This window comes from Zootoca vivipara, chromosome 13 (assembly GCF_963506605.1).
Source record: "Zootoca vivipara chromosome 13, rZooViv1.1, whole genome shotgun sequence".
NCBI lineage: Eukaryota > Metazoa > Chordata > Lepidosauria > Squamata > Lacertidae > Zootoca > Zootoca vivipara.
Window position 1 is genome coordinate 49289730 of NC_083288.1, and position 19578 is coordinate 49309307.

Genomic DNA, 19578 nt, shown 5'->3' on the forward strand with positions numbered 1-19578 from the left:
CTTCCCTCCAGCACATTGTCAGTTTGCATTTCTTGGTACAGACAGTGTTGATTTGATGTGTAGAGATCTTTCCTATTCTGCTTCATTCGAGAGGGTTCCGGGAGCTTTTCTCTGTGTGAAAGAAACAAGGAGAAGGTTCATGATGTTTGAGTTGTTCCTCCTGAGAAGCTGAGTACAGCTGACTTAAACGGGTTCCCTTATTTATTTCTTCTGTCAAGGTCATGCAGACTATAATAATAAGGCCAGAAGGAGCCTGGGTTTCACTCTATCTCTCTTTCTTCTGGTGTGGTGTTCTATATATAGTGTTTTAGTCTTATAATAAGTCTTATAATAAGTTGTTATAATATAGTGTTTTAGTCTTATAATAGTCTTATAATAAGTTATTGTAAGTTAAAGTCTGCTGTAACTGGATTTCTTATGGACGGTGCCAATCCTGAATGAATTGGATTTGTGACCATTATGCTCATTTGCCTCTTCAGTTAAGTTCTCTGCTGGATGAAATATTAATTGCCTTTGGTCTACTTTTTGGGAATCCTGCAACCTGTTTACAATTTTTGCTCTGCTAACTATACGTCAGAGTTTTGCTCTGGATCAATATTGTGCAGAATTTCAATGACATTTCCAATGCAATTCTGGGCTGCATCAATAGGAGTATAGCATCTAGATCTAGGGAAGTAATAGTACCACTGTATTCTGCTCTGGTCAGACCTCACCTGGAGTACTGTGTCCAGTTCTGGGCACCACAGTTCAAGAAGGATACTGACAAGCTGGAACGTGTCCAGAGGAGGGCAACCAAAATGGTCAAAGGCCTGGAAACAATGCCTTATGAGGAACGGCTATAGGGAGCTGGGTATGTTTAGCCTAAAGAAGAGAAAGTTAAGGGGTGATATGATAGCCATGTTCAAATATATAAAAGGATGTCATATAGAGGAGGGTGAAAGGTTGTTTTCTGCTGCTCCAGAGAAGCGGACACGGAGCAATGGATTCAAACTACAAGAAAGAAGATTCCACCTGAACATTAGGAATAACTTCCTGACAGTAAGAGCTGTTCAGCAGTGGAATTTGCTACCAAGGAGTGTGGTGGAGTCTCCTTCTTTGGAGGTCTTTAAGCAGAGCTTTGACAGCCAACTGTCAGGAATGCTTTGATGGTGTTTCCTGCTCGGCAGGGGGTTGGACTGGATGGCCCTTGTGGTCTCTTCCAACTCTACGATTCTATGATTCTATGACATGCACCCTGAGCTCGGTGCAGAACTCAGCCTATAGACCATAAGCTTTATTCAGCCCCATCAAGGAGCCGCTAAACACATAGTGACAATGCCATCGCTTGTTTTTATCTGTGTTCAAACTCAGTTCAGCCTGGGTTGGTTGGAGCATGGTGCTGATCATGCCAAGGTTGCAAGTTTGATTCCCATACGGGACAGCTGCTTTGCAAGGGGTTGGACTAGATGATCCTCAGGATCCCTCCCAACTCTACAATTATGTGATTTTCAAAGTAACCAGATGCAACAATGGGGAGAGGGGCATGAGAAAGCATCAGCCCCCCACCCCTGCAAATTCAAGAGCACAGCACAGTGCAACGCTTATTGGTGTGTACACCATCAAAACAATATCGTCAAAACAAACATACAACATAAAGGCCGGGAAACTGTAATAGAAAAGCAGATAAAAATTGGATTATTAAATTATCTACCAGACTTTTAGAAGACATCTGAAGGCAGCCCTGTTTAGGGAAATTATTAAATTATCTACCAGACTTTTAGAAGACATCTGAAGGCAGCCCTGTTTTGGGAAGCTTTTAATGTTTATCAGACCATTGTATTTTAATATTTTGTTGGAAGCCGCCCAGAGTGGCTGGGGATACCCAGCCAGATGGGCGGGGTATAAATAAATAAAAATTAAATAATAAACTGGATTATTAAATTATGATCTAATAACAACAGTTCCTTGCCAGGGACCTAGGTACTGGCCTGCATCAACATTCTGCCTGTCCACAAAGCTGCCACAGACAGGAATAAAGAGCAGAGCTCACCACATCCGTCCTTGCTGTGCTTTCACCTGTTAACCAAAGCGCTTTACAAAATGACAGAGCAGGCGACTGGGGCTGGAGGTGAGAAAGAGGAAGGATGCAGGAGGTGCAGGCTGCCGGCTCAGAAAGGGGTCATGCAAACTTTATAAGTTGATCGGGCCAAAGTGGCCTCTCCTAGCTCAGCATCCTCTCCCCAGAGTGGGCAACCAGAGGCCCCTCGTGGGAAGCACCAGTAGACATAGCTGCCAAGTTATCCCTTTTTTAAGGGATTTTCCCTTATGCTGAATAGGCTTCCTCGCGAGAAAAGTGAAAACTTGGCAGCTATGCCAGTAGAGCAGAAATTGAAAGCCCAAGAAGAGACACTTGGTAAGAGAATCCTCCTCCATTGCAGATGCCACATCAAGCTAAACCAGCTTTAGACGAAGTGTGCATGCACATGAAAGCTCATACCAAAATAAAAACTTAGTTGGTCTTTAAGGTGCTACTGATGGAATTTTTTTATTCAGCTCCTGCTTGGTAATTGGTAATTGCCTTATTGCTATGGTCCATGGGGTCACGAAGAGTCGGAGACGACTAAACGACTAAACAACAAATTGCCTTATTATACCGAGTCAGACCACTGGCCCATTTAGCTCACAGACTGGCTCAAGGAGCTTCGACCTGCAGATGCCATCGGAGATTGAACGTGTGTGGGGGGTGGGGGTGGGGGTAAAAAACGTCCTCTTCCCCCCAAAAATTGCCCTTTCCGAGCCAGCCAGGAGTCGAACCTAGAATCTTCTGATCCGTAGTCAGACGCGTTATCCATTGCGCCACTGGCCCTTGGACGAGTGTTACTTGTGGCTGGTTTGGCTGAAGACAAGAGCTGATTTCCCACAGCATCGTGATTTCCCACAACTGCGCGGCTGGGAGAACTAGGAGACAAAGAGGCGCAGAACAGCTTCCAAATGTGTTTGTCTTCCCCCTTTCCCAGCCTATAAAGGCAAATAGCGGAAGGGGCTTGATTCTTTTCCTGTTCACCACAGTCAAATGCAGCAGCGGAAAGCAAACGGCAGGCTCAAAAGAGCTCAGTGCCAGATTTGCATGCATCTAATCCGAAAAGGGGTCCATGGGGTCACGAAGAGTCGGACACGACTAAACGACTAAACAACAACAATCCGAAAAGGAATCAAAGCAGGGATACTGGTCGGTCCTCTGAGATCCCTTCCATCATCCTAAACACTCATCGCGGTCAAGCGACGCCCAATGCGAATCCCATAAGCCGCGAACAAAGCTTCAAAATTCCAGCGCGGCTTGTCATTTGCCCACTTCGTTTCTCGGCACTCTTGTAACGGGCACTTCTGATTGGATGGCGGTGGAAACTGAACCAATGAGAGCGAACTCTCGATTTAACCAATAGGAAATGGACTCGCGTTAGCGCGAAAGAGAACGAGGTTTGGTTATCCAATGACAAACAAACGCTTCCACTGCTATTTGCATACTACATTCCCGGCCAATAGGAATTTGAGGATTTGAGGTGCTAATTAGCATTAAGACTTGTATAAATACAAGCGGCTGCGAAGAGCGCTTCATTTCTCTCTCGGCGGTTACTGGAAACTTTTCGAGATGCCTGAGCCAGCGAAGTCCGTTCCCGTGCCTAAGAAAGGGTCGAAGAAGGCCATCACCAAGACCCAGAAGAAGGGCGACAAGAAGCGCAAGAAGAGCAGGAAGGAGAGCTACTCCATCTATGTCTATAAGGTCCTCAAGCAGGTCCACCCGGACACGGGGATCTCCTCCAAGGCCATGAGCATCATGAATTCCTTCGTCAGCGATATCTTCGAGCGCATCGCTGCGGAGTCTTCCCGCCTGGCCCATTACAACAAGCGATCCACTATCACTTCCCGGGAGATCCAGACTGCTGTGCGCCTGCTGCTGCCTGGAGAGTTGGCCAAGCATGCTGTGTCGGAGGGCACCAAGGCCGTCACCAAGTACACCAGCTCCAAGTAAACTTGGAAAACAACCACTCCACTAAAACCAAAAGGCTCTTTTAAGAGCCACACAAATTATTTTAAAAGACGAAATCACTGGACCTAACGGCCAGGGGTCCCTTTACCTTTTACTACTGAAGTAAAATAAAAAAATTCCTTCAGTAGCACCTTAAAGACCAACTAAGTTTTTATTTTGGTATGAGCTTTCGTGTGCATGCACACTTCTTCAGATACAGTGAAATGGAAGTTTCCAGGCACTTATGTAGAGAAGGGGTGGGGAGGGGTGGGGATGGGGAGGGGGGATCACTCAGAAGGGTGGTGGAAATGGGTGATTGACTGACTGATAGCTGTTGATGACCGCAAACGACTGCAAATGGTTTTGCATGAAAAAGCAAGGGTTGAGATGGCTGAAGACCGCTTATCATGTATAATGAGATAAGAACCCGATATCTCTGTTCAAACCAGGTCCCTCCATGGTTTTGAGCTTGGTGATAAGTTGCAATTCAGCAACTTCTCTTTCCAGTCTATTTCTGAAATTCTTTTGTAGTAAGACAGCTACTTTGAGATCTTGTATAGAATGTCCTGGGAGATTGAAGTGTTCTCCTACTGGTTTTTCTGTCTTCTGGTTCCTGATGTCAGATTTATGTCCATTTATCCTTTGGCGTAGGGTTTGGCCTGTTTGTCCAATATAGAGAGCTGAAGGGCACTGTTGGCATTTGATGGCATACACAATGTTAGAGGATGAGCAATTAAATAGTCCTGAGATGGTATGTTGGATGTTGTTGGGGCCAGTAATGGTGTTGTCTGGGTGTATGTGGCAGCAAAGTTGGCATCTGGGTTTATTGCAGGCTCTGGTACCAGTGTCCATGTTAAGTCTGGTGGTTGTATTATTGTGGGTGAGGAGTTGTTTAAGATTGGGTGGCTGTCTGTAGGCAATGAAAGGTCTTCCTCCCAGAGCTTGAGAAAGGGAGCGGTCATTGTCCAGGAGAGGCTGTAGATCTCTGATGATGCGTTGTACTGTTTTAGCTTGGGAGCTGTATGTGATGACTAGTGGTGTTCTGTTATTTTCTTTTTTGGGTCTGTCTTGCAGCAGGTTCTCTCTAGGTATCTGTCTGGCTCTGTTGATCTGTTGTTTAACTTCATCAGGTGGATATTTTAGTTCTAAAAAGGTTTGCTGTAGATCTCTTAGGTGAGATTCTCTGTCTGTAGAGTTGGAACAGATGCGGTTGTAACGTAAGGCCTGGCTGTATACGATGGATTGTTTGGTATGTTTGGGATGGTAGCTAGAAGCATGTAGATATGTTTGTCGGTCAGTTCAGGATCCACACGAAAGCTCATACCAAAATAAAAACTTAGTTGGTCTTTAAGGTGCTACTGAAGGAATTTTTTTATTTTACTTCGATCCAGACCAACACGGCTACCTACCTGTAACCTTTTACTACTGAGTTCTGTTTCCTAGGGCTTCCAAGCTGTCCCCAGAATATCTCCTACAATCGGTCCACCACTTTCAAAAGTAACAAAAATTTAAGGTGGGTGGGGTGAGGTTGGGGGTTTCATTGCTGTATTAAGAACTGTTTACCAATCCAGTACAGGAAAAGGTAAAGTTACTTTTTGGGGGGAGACTGAACATTGTTCTGTTGTAATAACTGGTAAGGCATAAACCTAGCACTAGCCGTGCTCATAAGCATAAACATTGACTAGCTGAAGATTAATTGATTAACCCGTTTCCTTTTGTGCCCCTTCTGATAATGTTAGTTTCATGCGATTATGGTGTAATGGTTAGCACTCTGGACTTGGGATTCCAGCATTTTGAGTTCGAATCTCAATGGATCCTACAGCTTCTTATTTTCCCCCTTGAGGCACATTGAGCAAACATTCATTAAGAATTACCAAGTCCTATCACTTCCCCGCTTTATGCAGTGGTACCTCAGTTTACAAACACAATTGGTTCCGGAAGTCTACTTAACCTGAAGCGTACTTAACCTGAACGAACTTTCCCATTGAAAGTAATGGAAAGTGGATTAATCCGTTCCAGACAAGTCTGCGGAGTACTTAAACTGAAAATACTCAAATCGAGGCATGCTTAAACCAAGGTATGACTGTACTTCTCTCAAAATTGTTGCCTGGTCGCTTGCTCCCCGCACTTGGCACTTTGTATATTGATTCTGATTTCTGATCTGTGAGACTAGAAACTGAATCCGTTTCTTTTCTTTTTTAAATATATTTTTATTGGTTTTATAACTGATACAAAGAAATATAACAGAAAAAGCAAAAAGCAAAACAAAAAACAAAAAGAGAACATAGAAAAACAAATACTTATTCACATTTGAGCAAACATCTCATCAAGCTTTAGTTTCCTTAATATAATGCTCCAATATATTTTCTTACTCTATCGACTTCCTCCTCCCACCCTTCCACATTTCTATTTGTAACTAATATAGCACTCTCTACTTCTTAAATCATTTCTTCTTCTAAAATACTCATTATAAGTCTTATTCTTGATCCATTTTAACCACAAATAATATTTCAAAGTATCATTTGGATCTAGAACTCATGATAATTATTTTACAATTAATCTTATTTCCTCCTTACTATATCTAATTGCTTCTTCAGCCTCTTTGTACATCCACTTCCCTTATTGTCCATTTTTAATCTGATATTTCTTTTCCAAATAAATCTTGAATTTCTTCCAATCTCCTTCCACCGTCTCCTCTCCCCGGTCACAGATTCTCCCAGTCAGTTCAGACATTTCCATAAATTCTATCAGCTTCATCTGCCAGTCGTCCACAGTAGGTAAATCTTCAGATTTCCAATTTCTTGCTAATACAATTCTAGCTGCTGCTGTGGCATACAGAAAAAAAGTAACATATTTCTTTGGCAATTCTTTCCTTGTGATTCCAAGTAAAAAAAGCTTCTGGTTTCTTAGCAAACGTGTTTTTAAACACTTTCTTCAACTCATTATAAATCTTGTCCCAGAAGCTCTTTACTTGGGGACAAGTCCACCACATATGGCAAAAGGTCCCTTCCGATTCTTTACATTTCCAACATTTATTATCCTTTTTATGATATATCTTCGCAAGTTTGACGCGTAAGATACCATCTATACATCATCTTATACAAGTTTTCTTTTAACACATTGCAAGCAGTAAATTTCATATTACTCTTCCATAACCTTTCCCAATCTTCCATCATAATATTATGTCCTATATCTTTTGCCCTTTCAATCATTACTGATTTTGTTTGTTCATCTTTAGTATGCCATTCCAACAATATATTATACATTCTTGAAAGATTTTTAATTTTTGGTTCTATTAATTCTGTTTCCAACTTTGATTTTTCGGATTGAAAACCATTTTTTTTGTCCATTTTATACATTTCATTAATCTGATGGTATTGCAACCAATCACTCAATTGGTTTTTCATCTGGTCATACGATTTCAACTTCATCTGATCATTTTCTTCTATCAAGATATCTTTGTATGTCAACCATTTGGCTTCCATGTTCAATTTTTTGTTAAATTTTGCCTCTAAGGGTGAAATCCACCTGGGTGTTTTCCTTTCTAAAAGATCTTTATATCTGGCCCAAACATTAAACAGTGATTTCCTTATAATATGGCATTTAAAGCCTCTATGAACTTTGACCTTATCATACCATATATGAGCATGCCAACCAAATGCATTGTCAAAACGTTCCAAATCTAAAACATCAGTATTATCAAGCATAAACCATTCTTTCATCCAGCAAAATGCTGCAGCTTCAGAATATATCCGTTTCTTTATTGTATTGAATCTGAATAGTAAAATCTTGGAATGTAGTTGTGTTCCTTTGCAACCTTTTCAATAAAAGAAATATTGGACGCAAGAAAAGCAGTTTTCTTTTCCCAGGAGACTTTAGTGACTTTTTAAAAAGTGAGTGTCTTTCTATCTGGGGTTCAAACTACTTTTCCGCTTGAGATTCCCCCAGTTCTCTCCTGCAATAGCCTCCAAATATGTTATCGGTCAATGTGTAACTTGAAGATAGGCCACATCTGCAGTTCTGATTCCTATTTACCTAGGAGTCATTGTCTTTGCCAATCACTCGTGGCTGAGTAAGGTTGCCTTCCATAAACATGGTTTTAACAGTGAGTCCATAAGTGACTGTGGAGGCCAATTTCTGGATCCACACATCCTTCCACAGTGGGGACATAGGTTTCTGGGTGGGAGTTGATCACAGTGAGGGTTTGCCAAACATGCCTTCCTCTTAGCTCCTTTCTCCCTTTCTTCCTGAGTTTGAGTGTCTTCAAAGTCCTTGACACCTTTGGTATAGGCCAGTGATGGCGAACCTATGACACGCGTGTCAGACGTGACACGCAGAGCCCTCACTGCTGGCACGCGCCCCACCGGCCCATTCACGCTGTTGTTGTTGTCCCCCCCCCCATTTGTTCTCCCACTCCTCCTACAGCTTGTCTCTGCTAGAGCTTGTCTCTGCTAGAGCTTGTCTCCACTGTTAAAACCCGGATCCTTTTTTGTTGTTCTTGTTGCTGGTAGCCAGAGATGGGTTTTTAACCCTTTCTGTGCTTTTTTTCTGGCGCTTTGGCAGACTATGATTGGGTGTAACAGCATTCTTTTTTAACCCATTCTGTGCTGGTTTTTTGGCGCTTTGGCAGACTATGTCGGTGCTGTGTGTTAGTTCCAGCGAAGGTATTATTCGTCATTTATTTCTGTTCTTTGTCCCCCCCCCCCAAAGCAAAGCAACTTCTGCACCCCCCAAAAAAACCTCCAAAACTTTGGTCAGCAGCTCCCCCCAAAAAGCTCAACAACTCTGGGCACTTTATGATAAATAAGGGTTTTTTGATTTTGTTTTGTTAAATAATTAGTTTTTGGTTTATTAAATACAGTTATATATTACAATTATACATTTTTGTTATTTAAACTATAAATATCGTAAAATCATTGTTTTTTTCTCGAAGTGACACACCACCCAAGTTATGCTCGGTTTTTTTGGCGAATTTTGACACGCCAAGCTCAAAAGGTTGCCCATCACTGGTATAGGCTGTTCTCCAACTGGAGCGCTAGTGTTTCCCGGTTGTCAGTGTTTATACTACATTGTTAAAAGATTTCTTTGAGCCTTTAAACCTCTTTTGGTGACCACCAGCATTTCACTTTCCATTTTTAAGTGCAGAATAGAGTTGTTGCTTTGGAATACGATAATTAAGCATCCAAACATGACCAGTCCAAATAAGTTGATGTTGAAGAATCATTACTTTCACACTGGTGATCTTTGCTTCTTCCAGTACACTGATATTAGTTTGGCCTTCAAAACAAGGTTCTGCTTCCTTATCTGGTAGAAGACAAGGTGAAAGCACAAAAAGGATTTAACAACCATGTTATTAAACGATCTCTCTTGAAGATCTGGAAGAGACAGCTAGAACCCAAAGCTCCCAGATGGGCATCACCCATAGAAATAATTACAGTAAAGAAGATAAATTCAGAGAAAATTTGGGGGAATTATAAAGATTTATTAGAAGAAAAAGATGGGACATTTAAATTAAAGGAATATGACAAATTAAGACACCATTTCACTGGATGGATTCAGTATCACCAAATTTTTATAGTAAATTTAATGAACATAAAGACAAGGATTTTTGGAGGAACCTTCTTTATTGGGGGAATATTTAATACAGCTTGAAAATAAAATAATTTCTAAAATGTACAATACGCTACTCGAATATGGGAGACCAAAGATGAGATGGTGAAAAAGACGGTGACAAAATGGGCCATAGATATGGGGGGAAATATACAAATGGATCAGTGGGAACGATTATGGAAACAAACCTAGAATTTTACAGCCTCGGAGGGAATTAGGGAGAATACGATTAAAATGTTTTATAGATGGCACCTAACCCCTGTAAAAATTCACAAAATGTATAAGACCAAGGACAATTTATGTTGGACATGTCAGGGGGAACGGGGACATTTATGGAGGCGTTGGTGGCACTGCGGGGAAATAAAGAATTTTTGGAATCAGGTAGTTGAAGAAATAAAAAAATACTCAAATATAATATAAAGAAAAACTCTGAATCTTTTCTATTGGGGATAATATAATATAAAATTGGGGAAAATCTATTGGGGACAACATAATAAAAAAACAGGATGCGACATTGTTCTTGTACGCCGTAACAGCTGCAAGAACTCTGATTGCATCCTACTGGAAGAAGAAAGAAATACCCAATATTTTGGAATGGCAAGAGAAGCTACTTAGCTATTTAGATCTGGATAACCTGACCAATTCAATTAGAGGGTATACTAATAATAATAAGTTCCATCAGAATTGGGAAAAATTGGGAGAGTACGCTACATGAAGGGACAGTGCCCCACGGTAAAATCTTGGGTTTATTTCTAATACCTCGTATTGAGTTGATTTGATTTACAGTAATTTAAGTTGATAAAGTTGAATGATGGTGAATTTTTTTTCTCTTGTTGAGTTTAGGTAATAGTTGAGAATTATAGGATATATTTAAATAGGATTGAGGGGAAGTAGTACCAGAGTATAGCAACTAAAGAACCTGAGAGGGAGATAAGTGGAAGTCTAATATGGGAGGAGGAGATATAGGGGAATAGATAAACAAAGGTGTATGGTAAAAAGGAATATAGCTGAAATGTATTTTGATTATTTTGATTTTGGGTATGTATGAAGGTCTGAATGTATTATTTTTGTTTTGTTTGTGCTTTCTTTATTATTATTATTATTATTATTATTATTATTATTATTATTATATTATGATTATTATTTACATTTGAAGTTGTATGGTATCATTTTTTGTTATATTATTATTTATATGATTTTGTATGTTATTATTTCTATATTATTGTTTTTTTAGTGTGTTTGTGAATGTATTTTAATTTGAATTCTAATAAAGTTTTTTTTATAAAAAAACAAGGTTCTGCTTCAACTTGTAGACTTTACAGATAGAGTTTTTAAAAATTAGTTCTAGAATCCTTATCAGTTTTAGAATCTAAACCTTTGGCTAATTAAGCAATCTGTGTTGTGGCCTTTTTAACTGTGTCTGAGGGGTTGTTATTATTTTTGCTATGTATTTTTGTATTGTAAACCGCCCTGTAATCCTGATGAAAGGTACAGCAGTACAGAAACTTAATAATATAATATCCAGTTTTTACCTACAGGCGCTAAAGCTAAATTAACTCTGGTCTCGTCTCCATTCCCTTAGTTCACAGTTAAAATTGCCGGATAGATCTAAGTGAAGTGGAAATTCTTTCTCGTGCGGTGCTTTTTCCAGCCATTTATTTGTCAAAATAAATACAAATCTCCAGCAATTCAATTTCCAAGAATCTAAGATAGGTGTTATCAATAGCGCCGAAGTTGCAATTCATCTACGCTGACAGGACAGTTTCTCTTCACTAGAAAAACGTCATTAAGCAGGTTGAATTCTATGAAGACCCGCGGCGTATTTTTACTGGTTGAGAGGCATGGGTGGGGCAAGCGTTGAAGTTTTCCCTCTGGTCGGATAAGATGATATAAAAGGAGAATTGCAGAGGCTTAGGCGTCATTGGTTTCTTGTTAGCTTGTTGCCGTTAGTCATTTTGCAAAATGTCTGGCCGTGGTAAAGGTGGCAAGGGCTTGGGCAAAGGGGGTGCCAAAAGGCATAGGAAGGTCCTTCGTGATAACATCCAGGGGATCACTAAGCCTGCTATTCGGCGGCTGGCTCGCCGCGGAGGAGTGAAGCGCATTTCTGGGCTGATCTACGAGGAGACTCGCGGTGTGCTAAAGGTGTTTCTGGAGAACGTGATCCGTGATGCCGTAACTTACACGGAGCACGCGAAAAGGAAGACCGTAACTGCTATGGATGTGGTGTATGCCTTGAAGCGCCAAGGTCGTACTTTGTATGGATTTGGCGGCTAAATTCCTGATTCGTATTCGCAGCACAAACGGCCCTTTTCAGGGCCACCACTTGCCCGTAAAAGAGCTGCTAAATGCGCTAGAATGGTTCTATTTTTAAAAAAGGCTTTCTGCATTTGTACTAGAGAATTGGGAATTCTCGAGAGCTTTGCTTGATTCATAGTAGAGCTGACTGAAGGCTTGAAAGGAAAGTCCAGTGAAAAGCTTTTGGTTCCTGTTCCGGTTTTTTTTTTGCAAAGTTACAAGCACATTATATAGCCTTGAACTATCCTGGGCGTTTTAGATACCGTACTTGGTTTTCTTCTGTTGCACAATAAATAAGCCTTTTCAATAGATATTTCTAGAGCCTTCATGGCGGGCGGGGATGTAGCTCAGTGGTAGAGCGCATGCTTTGCATGTATGAGGCCCCGGGTTCGATCCCCGGCATCTCCATTGAACGTTTTACACACGAAGTTTAACATTTTAATTTTTATAAATAAGATTGATTTCCTGATTAGATATCCTACAAAAGATACCCACTCCCGACACCTGAAGATTTTCTTAATGCCTTCGGTACTTTGTGAAAAAGGGGCATACTGAATCCGTTTTCCTCATAGGGCAATTGCCAAAACTACACAATGCACGTGATTGTCCCAAGCTGTTTAATCCGTTTCTCAATGGCGGGGGAAGATTTAAGGGAATAGGTTATCATGAGAACAAGTTGCAATCTGTTTTAGGAAAGTTTCATATCAAGAGGGGAGGTGGAATTTTTTTTTAGAAGCGCAGCCTTGCTTGAAAAATTGGGCGGCACTTTTGTCCCTGAACCTTGAGAAACAAGGAAGAGAAGGAGTGGGGAGCAGATTGTCGCTGGCTTGGGGGTTGGGAGAGAAACTGCGGGGGAAATTAAAATAATAGCGCAGCAGTAATCAAACGGTTTCCTACTGGAACTTGCAAGTCCCCGTTTTGAATGCTAAAGAGTAAGACAACGCAACAGGGCTTTCTTAAAAAAAATAATTCTGCTAGGAAGTTAGCAAGCATGCCGAGTGCTCAGCAATTTTATTGAGAGTTTACGGTACTGTATTCCGTTTCTCAAAAGGAAATTTGGGGTTTGTATGATTTTTAATGGAAACAGTTACAGGTAGGTAGCCGTGTTGGTCTGACGTCGAAACAAGAAGGAATTTTTTTATTTTGTTTAATGATGATTGTATTATCTTTTTAAGAGGATTTCGCTGAAACGTTTGGCTCAATTTGGCCTGTGGCTTAGAATCGCTGTTTTGATTGGATAACAATGCAAGATTTTCAATCAACGACCAAATACACTATTGAGCTTGTACCGTGTTTCTCATATTATAATACACGTCTTATTTATTTTTTCCTCAAAAAAACACACTATGGCTTATTTTCAAGGGATGTCTTATTTTTTTCCTCCTCCTCCTGCCTCCTATGTCTTCTTTTCGGGGTATGGCTTATATTCCTTGAATGCTTACAAATCCTGCTATGGCTTATTTTATGGGTATGTCTTAAAATATGAGAAACAGGTAATACAAACTCTAGGGAGCTTAGTAAAATAAAAAAATTCCTTCAGTAGCACCTTAAAGACCAACTAAGTTTTTATTTTGGTATGAGCTTTCGTGTGCATGCACACTTCTTCAGATACCTAGGGAGCTTAGTTCTTGAACCAATAGGTAACACGTATTTTCTGCCTATAGACAGGCAGTATTTGAAACAGTCTCCTGAGCAGCCAATCAGAAAATAAGTGCTTGAAGCCCTTCATTTGCATAAAGCTGGCATAAAAGGCGTTTGTTTTTCCTCTGCGCTAAAGAAGTAGCAGCTGAGTTTGAAAATGCCTGATCCTGCGAAGTCCGTTCCCGTGCCTAAGAAAGGGTCGAAGAAGGCCATCACCAAGACCCAGAAGAAGGGCGACAAGAAGCGTAAGAAGAGCAGGAAGGAGAGCTACTCCATCTATGTCTATAAGGTCCTCAAGCAGGTCCACCCGGACACGGGGATCTCCTCCAAGGCCATGAGCATCATGAATTCCTTCGTCAGCGATATCTTCGAGCGCATCGCTGCGGAGTCTTCCCGCCTGGCCCATTACAACAAGCGATCCACTATCACTTCCCGGGAGATCCAGACTGCTGTGCGCCTGCTGCTGCCTGGAGAGTTGGCTAAGCACGCCGTGTCGGAGGGCACCAAGGCTGTCACCAAGTACACCAGCTCCAAGTAAACTTGGAAAACAACCACTCCACTAAAACCAAAAGGCTCTTTTAAGAGCCCTCCACTTTTTCTTTAAAAGAGCTGTACTTGCTTTTCACTTAAAAAAAAAAGTTACTAGATCAGTGATGGCGAACCTTTTAGAGACAGAGTGCTCAAACTGCAATTCAAAACCTACTTATTGCAAGCTGCCAACACTAATTTAACCTGTATATATGTGTTTCACGTTTCTTGTTTATGACTGCTGTCATAATAAATAATCCTTCATAAAAGTTATTGCACTGCATTCTTCGTTAAATTATCTTTCCATCTAATTCCATATAATTTTATGTTTAGGGGTACTCTCATTTTGACTCAAGGAAAATCGCCACCGGCGAAAAATAAATAGTTCAAGTCGGGAAAAATAAATACACAAAATGTTTAGGGGTATGTGTTCCCCTGCGTCACTACAGAAAAAAAGTCAGCATCGGTTTCTGAAAAATGAGTCATTTCAGACTAATCTGATCTCATTTTTTGACAGAATTACAAGCCTGGTGGATGAAGGGAACGCTGTGGATGTAGCCTATCTTGATTTCAGCAAGGCCTTTGACAAGGTGCCCCATGATATTCTTGTAAAGAAGCTGGTAAAATGCGGGCTAGACAATGCTACCATTCAGTGGATTTTTAACTGGCTGACTGACCGAACCCAAAGGGTGCTCATCAATTGCTCCTTCTCATCCTGGAGAGTAGTGACTAGTGGGGTGCCACAGGGTTCTGTCTTGGGCCCAGTCTTATTCAACATCTTTATCAATGACTTGGATGATGGGCTTGAGGGCATCCTGAGCAAGTTTGCAGATGACACCAAATTGAGAGGGGTAGCTAATACCCCAGAGGACAGGATCACACTTCAAAATGACCTTAACAGATTAGACAACTGGGCCAAAGCGAACAATTTTAACAAGGAGAAATGTAAAGTACTACACGGGCAAAAAAAATGAAAGGCACAAATACAGGATGGGGGACACCTGACTTGAGAGCAGTACATGTGAAAAGGATCTAGGAGTCTTGGTAGACCACAAACCTGACATGAGTCAGCAGTGTGATGCAGCAGCTAAAAAAGCCAATGCAATTCTGGGCTGCATCAATAGGAGTATAGCATCTAGATCAAGGGAAGTAATAGTACCACTGTATTCTGCTCTGGTCAGACCCCACCTGGAGTACTGTGTCCAGTTCTGGGCACCACAGTTCAAGAAGGATACTGACAAGCTGGAACGTGTCCAGAGGAGGGCAACCAAAATGGTCAAAGGCCTGGAAACAATGCCTTATGAGGAACGGCTATAGGGAGCTGGGTATGTTTAGCCTAGAGAAGAGAAAGTTAAGGGGTGATATGATAGCCATGTTCAAATATATAAAAGGATGTCATATAGAGGAGGGTGAAAGGTTGTTTTCTGCTGCTCCAGAGAAGCGGACACGGAGCAATGGATTCAAGCTACAAGAAAGAAAATTCCACCTAAACATTAGGAAGATCTTCCTGACAGTAAGAGCTGTTTGGCAGTGGAATTTGCTGCCAAGGAGTGTGGTGGAGTCTCCTTCTTTGGAGGTCTTTAAGCAGAGGCTTGACAGGCATATGTCAAGAATGCTTTGATTGTGTTTCCTGCTTGGCAGGGGGGTTGGACTGGATGGCCCTTGGGGTCTCTTCCAACTCTACGATTCTACGATTCTATGGCTCCGAAACAAAGTGGTGTTATGAGCCATTAAACTCAAAAATACGTTTTTTTCCAGAAGGCTCCACAATTTTGACCACTAATGAACACTGGAGTGCTGTACTAAGAGCCACCCTCTCCCAATTTTTAATGAGATGATTGTCTGTGAGCATGCATACAAATAACTATTAATAATAAAAAACCCAGCCAGATGGGTGAGGAATTATTATTATTATATTTTACTGTTCCTTTGGCTGCCATTTGAACAGCCTCCACGGAATGAATTTCTCTGTCAGCTTCCAGCCCAGCGAACATGTAAACCCAGCAGTCCCTTCTTAGGTTGCTGTCTTTGTGTTTTTTGACCTGGGTGTTAAGCCCTGCTGAGCTCAAGGCGGCTTACTCCTGAGTAGGAAATAGACTGGCCCTGGTGCATCAAAAGTCAACGCCTGCTCAGCACCTTGCTTGAACGGCACGCCAGGGAAGCTATGGCCTTGCTTGGGCAACAGCGCACGTGCCCAGAGAGGCTTCTGAGTGCCCTCTCTGGCCCGTGTGCCATAGATTCGCCACCACTGGGCTAGAGGCCTGCAGCAGATTCCAGTGTTGTAAAATTAACCCAAGCATGCTTAAGGTTGGCTCATTGGATAACCACCAGATATGCTTCAATTTGCTATTAAATACCTTTCTGTATGCTGTCAAAATCCAAAATTGTGAACTATTTACCAGGCAACTCAAGCATGAAACAGCAAAGCTGGATGTTAAAATTGCAGGTTAGATCAGCTGCAATATTTATATTTTAGTGGCAATGTGTAGGACCCTTTTCATACAAGTGGAAAGTTCTAGGTTAGGGGAAGCAATTCGGTATAAGGAGGCACTGTTCATTTACAGGAAGAGCTGTAAAATTTCCCATAGCATGTAATCAAGTTTTCTACCCTGTTGGTCCTATGCATAGGCACACTACAAGTATATTAAGATCCAAGTATGGGTCTGCTCTAGGCATAATTTAGCTGGCTGGACACTCCAAAAGGTATCATTACTTATTTGAAACAGCGTCTCAGGTTGAAGACTGCTAAAGCCTTAGCGAAGTGGCCAAAAATATTTGCATTTTTCTACACCATAATGAAGGACATATACATCCTGTAATGGCGATCTACCACCACCCCAACCTGAGCGCTTACTATTTGTATCTGCGTTAGTTGTATGCAGGAAATTTTTGCTAGGGCACCATGGGCATTTTGCCCTACCAAAGGGAACACCGAAAGCAAGGAGACAAAAGCAATTTCCAGCAATTTTGAGTATATGTAGTGGCTCTTAAAAGAGCCTTTTGTTCTTTGCGAGAGGTCCTGATAATCTAAGCCCTTTCTCCGCGGATGCGGCGAGCCAGCTGGATGTCTTTGGGCATGATGGTGACCCGCTTGGCGTGGATGGCACACAGGTTGGTATCTTCGAAAAGGCCGACCAGGTAAGCCTCGCTGGCCTCCTGCAGGGCCATCACCGCCGAGCTCTGGAACCGCAGGTCAGTCTTGAAATCCTGCGCGATCTCCCGCACCAGACGCTGGAAGGGCAGCTTGCGAATCAGCAGCTCCGTCGACTTTTGGTAACGACGGATCTCCCGGAGGGCGACAGTCCCAGGGCGGTAGCGGTGAGGCTTTTTCACGCCCCCGGTGGCCGGGGCGCTCTTTCGGGCAGCTTTGGTCGCCAGCTGCTTCCGAGGCGCCTTCCCGCCGGTGGACTTGCGAGCGGTCTGCTTGGTACGAGCCATTAGAAAGTTTCAAGGCGGAAAAAAGAAAAGAAAAGAAGCACTTTCTCTCACGACTGATACCAGCGATTTGCCGAACGCTGTCTCTGGCTGGCTATTTATACTCTACTTCCTCTGCTTGGATTGGCTAACAGCATTGACCAATCACTTGCCAGGTTTGAATCTCCCGCGCTTTGCAGGGATTGGACGTGATTTGAAGCCGCAACGTCGCGAGAACACAACATATGTGGACTTAATTTCATGAAGAACCTACAGTTCTGGGCTGTGCTCCCTCAATCTGAGTTTCAATTCCTTTGGGATGACCGGTAGCGAGGGAAGACTGAATACTTTTATTTAAATATTCCGCGCGGCGACACGATTGGACAAAATTGGAAGTTAGCTACTGACCAATCAGAACGGAGCAAATGGTAGTACAGCGTGAGACTTAAATTCTTCTGGAATTCTAGAGAAAATTGCAGAAAGTGCCGGTTTACATGCTTGCAACTGATTAGACGAGTAGATAGAGCACAAAAGAACAAAATAAAATTTAGTCTTGCAAACTAAAATGAGAGAGAAAAATAATTCCTTTCGTAAGGTAGCGTGGCCGAGCGGTCTAAGGCGCTGGATTAAGGCTCCAGTCTCTTCGGGGGCGTGGGTTCGAATCCCACCGCTGCCAATATCTATTTTCCTGTTATTAACTGAATGCTGACCACATGAAATATTGTTTTTTTCTGCTACTGTCTGAGTTCTGGAACCCGCAAGCGATGCCATACGGCTGAGTTTTTATCGTATTATCATATAAATATTGTGTTCAGTGCTGATTAGTGGAATATAGCATTCTAAATCGTAACACTTTAAACTGTTAATGGGTATTAATAATATAGAACAATAAATAGTAATAATGCATGTACAGCGATCACCATTTCCGCGCCTCCCCCGCAAAATAAGCACTTCTCCCCGTCGGGGAATCGAACCCCGGTCTCCCGCGTGACAGGCGGGGATACTTACCACTATACTAACGAGGACTTAGCTGATCTGCGGTTTTCCTGATTTGATGTTATCCTAATAGTATTTGGGTCTGCCTAAGGGCTGAGCCCTCCCCAAAAGCAAGTGTGGTTGCTGCACATAGCTGCCAAGTTTTCCCTTTTCTCGCGAGGAAGCCTATTCAGCATAAGGGAAAATCCCTTTAAAAAAGGGATAACGGCAGCTATGTTGCTGCAGTCCTTTTTTTAATACAATTTTTTCTCACATTTACCTGGGGCTTCCTTTCGGATAAACACGCATAGGCTTGCACTGTAAAACAGTTTAGAAAGTGATTTCTGACCTTTCCTTTATCTTTTGAAGTGATTCGTTTTCATAAGAGTTTCTATTGCACTCCGTTACAGGTAGGTAACCGTGTTGGTCTGAGTCAAAGCAAAATAAAAAAATTCCTTCAGTAGCACCTTAAAGACCAACTAAGTTTTTATTTTGGTATGAGCTTTCGTGTGCATGCACAATTCTTCTGATACACTGGAAACAGAAGTCAGTCCCTTATGTATATACAGAGGGGTGGGTGGGAATGGGTGATGGGCTGATGGGAGTGGTAACCTGTAGATTGGCTGTTAATGACTGCTGATTGACTGCTATTGGTCCTGTGGGGAAAAAGCAAGGGCTGAGGCGCTAAAGAAAAGCTTGATCATGCGTAATGAGATAAGAATCCAATGTCTTTGTTTGAAATACAGCACTGGCATCCTGTGTGCCTTATGTGCAAAGGTGTGGGGAAAGCAGTGGGAGGAGGTGGAGGAGTTGCTAAGGGGCCATCCAGCATCAAAGTAGGGCCCAGTTTAGCAGAGGTACAAAACTGGAGGGAGGGGCAGCAGGATGAGGTGATTTAGGCAAGTGCAACTCCAGCATCCTGTGAGACAGACATCAGCGGAGCCACCTGGGATAAACAATGAGATTGGATTCTTATCTCATTATGCATGATCAAGCTTTCTTTAGTGCCTCAGCCCTTGCTTTTTCCCCGCAGGACCAATAGCAGTCATCAGCAGTCCGTTAACAGCCATCTACAGGTTTTACCACTCCCATCAGCCCATCACCATTCC

The 19578-nt window shown here is 42.1% G+C and overlaps 4 protein-coding genes and 4 non-coding genes across 8 annotated transcripts; 5 read left to right on the forward strand and 3 right to left on the reverse strand.

The window, feature by feature from the left end:
* Window positions 1-2772: 2772 nt before the first annotated feature.
* On the reverse strand, window positions 2773-2845 carry TRNAR-ACG (transfer RNA arginine (anticodon ACG)). Its single transcript has one exon. It is a non-coding gene; the product is annotated as a tRNA-Arg (tRNA).
* A 764-nt stretch (window positions 2846-3609) lies between these two features.
* Window positions 3610-4039, forward strand: LOC118094262 (histone H2B 1/2/3/4/6-like). The gene has a single exon (XM_035134465.2). It carries the CDS (start codon window positions 3629-3631, stop codon window positions 4007-4009), a length of 381 nt encoding a protein of 126 aa, XP_034990356.1. The 5' UTR covers window positions 3610-3628; the 3' UTR covers window positions 4010-4039.
* A 7510-nt stretch (window positions 4040-11549) lies between these two features.
* LOC118094264 (histone H4) lies at window positions 11550-11965 on the forward strand. Its single transcript, XM_035134468.2, has one exon. It carries the CDS (start codon window positions 11579-11581, stop codon window positions 11888-11890), a length of 312 nt encoding a protein of 103 aa, XP_034990359.1. The 5' UTR covers window positions 11550-11578; the 3' UTR covers window positions 11891-11965.
* A 282-nt stretch (window positions 11966-12247) lies between these two features.
* TRNAA-UGC (transfer RNA alanine (anticodon UGC)) lies at window positions 12248-12319 on the forward strand. The gene has a single exon. It is a non-coding gene; the product is annotated as a tRNA-Ala (tRNA).
* A 1380-nt stretch (window positions 12320-13699) lies between these two features.
* On the forward strand, window positions 13700-14120 carry LOC118094266 (histone H2B 1/2/3/4/6-like). Its single transcript, XM_060282279.1, has one exon. It carries the CDS (start codon window positions 13710-13712, stop codon window positions 14088-14090), a length of 381 nt encoding a protein of 126 aa, XP_060138262.1. The 5' UTR covers window positions 13700-13709; the 3' UTR covers window positions 14091-14120.
* Window positions 14121-17081: 2961 nt separating this feature from the next.
* On the reverse strand, window positions 17082-17575 carry LOC118094261 (histone H3). The gene has a single exon (XM_035134464.2). The coding sequence runs from the start codon at window positions 17516-17518 to the stop codon at window positions 17108-17110; it is 411 nt and encodes a 136-aa protein (XP_034990355.1). The 5' UTR covers window positions 17519-17575; the 3' UTR covers window positions 17082-17107.
* A 513-nt stretch (window positions 17576-18088) lies between these two features.
* Window positions 18089-18170, forward strand: TRNAL-AAG (transfer RNA leucine (anticodon AAG)). The gene has a single exon. It is a non-coding gene; the product is annotated as a tRNA-Leu (tRNA).
* Window positions 18171-18447: 277 nt separating this feature from the next.
* TRNAD-GUC (transfer RNA aspartic acid (anticodon GUC)) lies at window positions 18448-18519 on the reverse strand. The gene has a single exon. It is a non-coding gene; the product is annotated as a tRNA-Asp (tRNA).
* Window positions 18520-19578: the final 1059 nt, after the last annotated feature.

What these genes read in the sequence shown, in the direction of transcription:
- LOC118094262 (XM_035134465.2), top strand. Translation starts at nt 3,629, where the DNA reads ATGCCTGAGCCAGCGAAGTCCGTTCCCGTGCCTAAGAAAGGGTCGAAG.
- LOC118094264 (XM_035134468.2), top strand. Translation starts at nt 11,579, where the DNA reads ATGTCTGGCCGTGGTAAAGGTGGCAAGGGCTTGGGCAAAGGGGGTGCC.
- LOC118094266 (XM_060282279.1), top strand. Translation starts at nt 13,710, where the DNA reads ATGCCTGATCCTGCGAAGTCCGTTCCCGTGCCTAAGAAAGGGTCGAAG.
- LOC118094261 (XM_035134464.2), bottom strand. Translation starts at nt 17,518, where the DNA reads ATGGCTCGTACCAAGCAGACCGCTCGCAAGTCCACCGGCGGGAAGGCG.